The 3,218-nt window shown below is 44.6% G+C and overlaps 2 protein-coding genes across 2 annotated transcripts; both read right to left on the reverse strand.

The window, feature by feature from the left end:
- Positions 1–246: 246 nt before the first annotated feature.
- LOC140862341 (uncharacterized) lies at positions 247–1,194 on the reverse strand. The gene is made up of 2 exons (XM_073265358.1): positions 919–1,194; positions 247–768 (listed from the first exon to the last, which is right to left on the reverse strand). The coding sequence occupies exons 1-2, from the start codon at positions 1,192–1,194 to the stop codon at positions 247–249; spliced, it is 798 nt and encodes a 265-aa protein (XP_073121459.1).
- A 114-nt stretch (positions 1,195–1,308) lies between these two features.
- Positions 1,309–2,505, reverse strand: LOC140862342 (uncharacterized). Its single transcript, XM_073265359.1, has 2 exons — positions 2,470–2,505; positions 1,309–2,289 (listed from the first exon to the last, which is right to left on the reverse strand). Exons 1-2 carry the CDS (start codon positions 2,503–2,505, stop codon positions 1,309–1,311), a joined length of 1,017 nt encoding a protein of 338 aa, XP_073121460.1.
- Positions 2,506–3,218: the final 713 nt, after the last annotated feature.

Raw genomic sequence — 3,218 nt, forward strand, 5'->3', positions numbered from 1 at the left:
TGGAGTTCTTATGTGATGAGCTCCCGAAAAGAAGATGCATCTTCTTGATATGAGTGGCACATATGAAATCTTTTAAGCTCTCCTCAACTATGCAGTCCCATAACTACACAGTCTCAGAATCCCTCTCATTCCGGCAGAATCGGTTCATTCATGTCTCCCTCCGCCTAGAAGCCTTTCAGGAGCCGCTCATTGTTCGTGCAACCTCTTGGAACCGGCGATCACTCCCTGCCTCCTCAGCCCCGGGCATCACACTAAGACTATGTTAGACAACCAGGTCGGGAAATGGATTTCTTCAATATGCCCAGCCCTGAGTAGCTCGTCCACCTGCTCCTTTATTACTGCATCTTTTTCAGGACCGAAGTGCCTTTTCTTTAGAATAATAGGGCGACGGCCCTTTATTACATTGAGCTTGTGCTCTGCTACTTCCCGATGGACCCCTACCAGGTCTGAAACTGAAGACGCGAAGACGTCTTTATTTTTTTGCAAGCATTCCAGTAGTAGTTGCTTCAACTCTGCTTCAAGGGTACGGGCAATTTTTACCATCCCCGAAGGAGGGGAGATCATTATTTCTTCAATTTCTTCTTCAGCAGTGACAGATGTGTCTTCTATCAAGTTGACTTTTTCCATGCCAGCAAGTCCAGGTCTGTCAACATTATCAGTCCTGGCTACTTTTTGCTCTATTCTGACTTCCTCCACATAACACTTTCGTGCAATAACTTGATCACCTTGCACCTCACCGACCTCATTACACACTGGGAACTTAATTTTCTAATGCAGAGCTGAAGCGACGGCCATGAAAGTGGTCATGGCAGGTCTACCCAGTATGGAGTTATAGGCAGACGGAGCGTCTACTATAATAAAGCTCAAAATCCTGGTCTTGCGACCGTTGCCTTTCCCAAGAGTCAGGGGTAGATGTACTAACCCAACAGGCCGGATTGCATGACCCGTGAAACCAAAGAGTGATGTGACGACGGGCTGTATTTTGTACTGTCCCAGGTCCATTTGATTGATAGCTTCTTGAAATAGAACATTGACAGAACTGCCTGAATCCACAAATTTCCGGGCCACATCGTAATTCGCGACCATGGCCCTTATTACCAGTGCATCATTATGGTTGTTAGCAACCCCTTTTAAATCTTCCGGCCCAAAAGAGAGGGTCGGGCCAATGTTGAAAGTTTGGTTGTCAATCTCCATATTTATTAATTTTCGGCTGCTAGTTTTCTTAGCTCGATTGGAATCTCCATCAGTAGGGCCTCCTGAAATCATATTGATAATTCCCCGAGCAGGCGGAGCCGGTCTTTAATGAGCTCAGTCATCCCTGGGCTGGTCCTGATTTGGGCGATTGAAATCCTCATGAGGAGGAGCAGTCCTGACTCTCTGTCTCGATCTTCCTCGTTGTTTCCTGTTCGAACGGTACCCCTCTTGTCGGATCAATATATTTTTTATTTCAGAATGTTGTTGTATTATCCTCTCAATCTCCTGATCTAATTGTCGGCAGTCTTCTGTAGTATGCCCGTACTCATTATGAAAGTGACAATATTTATCTGATTGCCTATTTCGGGGTCCATTTTTCATCCACGGAGGCCTTTGTGTGAGTTTTCGATCGTCACAAATTTGTAGGGCTCGGACTTTACTCATGCGTAAAGGAGTGAAAGAGGTGAATTCTCCCAACAATGCAGGTCGGAATGGCTGTCCCATCCCTGAATTATTGTTTGGAACTCTATTGTTCTTTGGACTTTTCGGCCGTTCCCTCTTCACAGCTGCCCGCGAAACCTGTATCTCTTCCATGTTGACATATTTTTCAGCTCGGGCAAGTAATTTTTCATATGTTTCTGGCGGCCTCTTTATTAGAGATTTAAGAAAATCTTTTGTATCCAGCCCTTGCATGAAAGCACTGATGAGCAGGTCTGGAGTAGCCATGGGTACCTCGAGAGCCAAGGCACTAAACCTGCGGATGTATGCTCTCAAATTTTCATGTTCTCTTTGCTTGATTGCAAAGAGGCTGAAAGTAGTGGTAGGATGCTTTTTGCTGCTAGCAAAGTGATGCAAAAAGGATTTGCTGAAATCCTTGAATTCCTTGATCTCCCCAGGACGTAGCATATTGAACCATTGCTGGGCTGGTCCTATGAGAGTAGTAAGGAAAGACCGGCACTTAATCTGATCAGAATATTTATGCAACAGAGCTGCATTCTCAAAGCGTGCCAAATGGTCTTCAGGATCCCCTTTGCCATCATACTCCCCAACATGAGGCAATTTGAACTGATTGGGGAGGTCGGCGTCCAATATCTCCTGAGTAAAAGGAATGTTTCTTGTTGTGGTAGCTAGGTACCCGGACTATTTTTTCCTTAACTGCTTCATCTCCTCCTTCAACTTTCTGATTTCATCGAGGTGGGCATTATGATCAATGTGCAGTGGATTGGCCCCTGCTCTTTCTGCAAAAGCCCTCTGAACAGCTCGAGTTACTAGTACCTCTAAATTTGGGTGATCTCCATTCTGATTAGCCATCGAAACTCTTTTTCTTCAAATTCCCACAGACGGAGCCAATTGATGATGTCGGAATTTTACCTCGGGTTCGGTCTGGTAGAATGGATCCTCCAAATCTCCAATGAAGCAGGTCGGGTCGGGTACACCAAGTTCTGCACAAGCAACAGCTAGGTCAAGGGGCGCCGAAAGTGTTTTCGGCGTGACCTCTCCGATGCCTAAGTCAGTGTCTTGAAGGCAGATGGTATGATTAATGCGAAAATTGAGAGATATGAGTGCGTGAAAGTAAAAGTGAGTAATGAATAATGAATACCATAACAGTACCTGTATTTATAGAAAAAATAGAGTAAGTTACCTAGTCGAATTATAAGATGTCATGGAGTAGGACTCTTCACTCATTGGCCCGCCCTTGAGTTTATCCCTATCTCATTCATATCTGTGCAATGGTCAAGCTTATCTCCAATGTATTCAAGTTCCACTTGACCTATAAAACATACCAAGCCCTATTGGGCCCCAGCTCGAGTCAGCCCGGTAATATGTTGGAAAACTGGCGAGTTCCCAGACCAATTACGATTGATACCCGGTGCAGCGGAAGTTTAAAAATTTTTCATGGAACGTTTCCATGGTATGGGTATCAACCGTTCATCGATTGAATTACGTGTGTGTAAAATTTAAATAACAATTAAATAAATTTTACCTCAAATCTCGCAACGAGATTAATGGACACCAACAGAACA

This window comes from Henckelia pumila, chromosome 4, assembly GCF_033568475.1.
Source record: "Henckelia pumila isolate YLH828 chromosome 4, ASM3356847v2, whole genome shotgun sequence".
Taxonomy (NCBI): Eukaryota; Viridiplantae; Streptophyta; class Magnoliopsida; order Lamiales; family Gesneriaceae; genus Henckelia; species Henckelia pumila.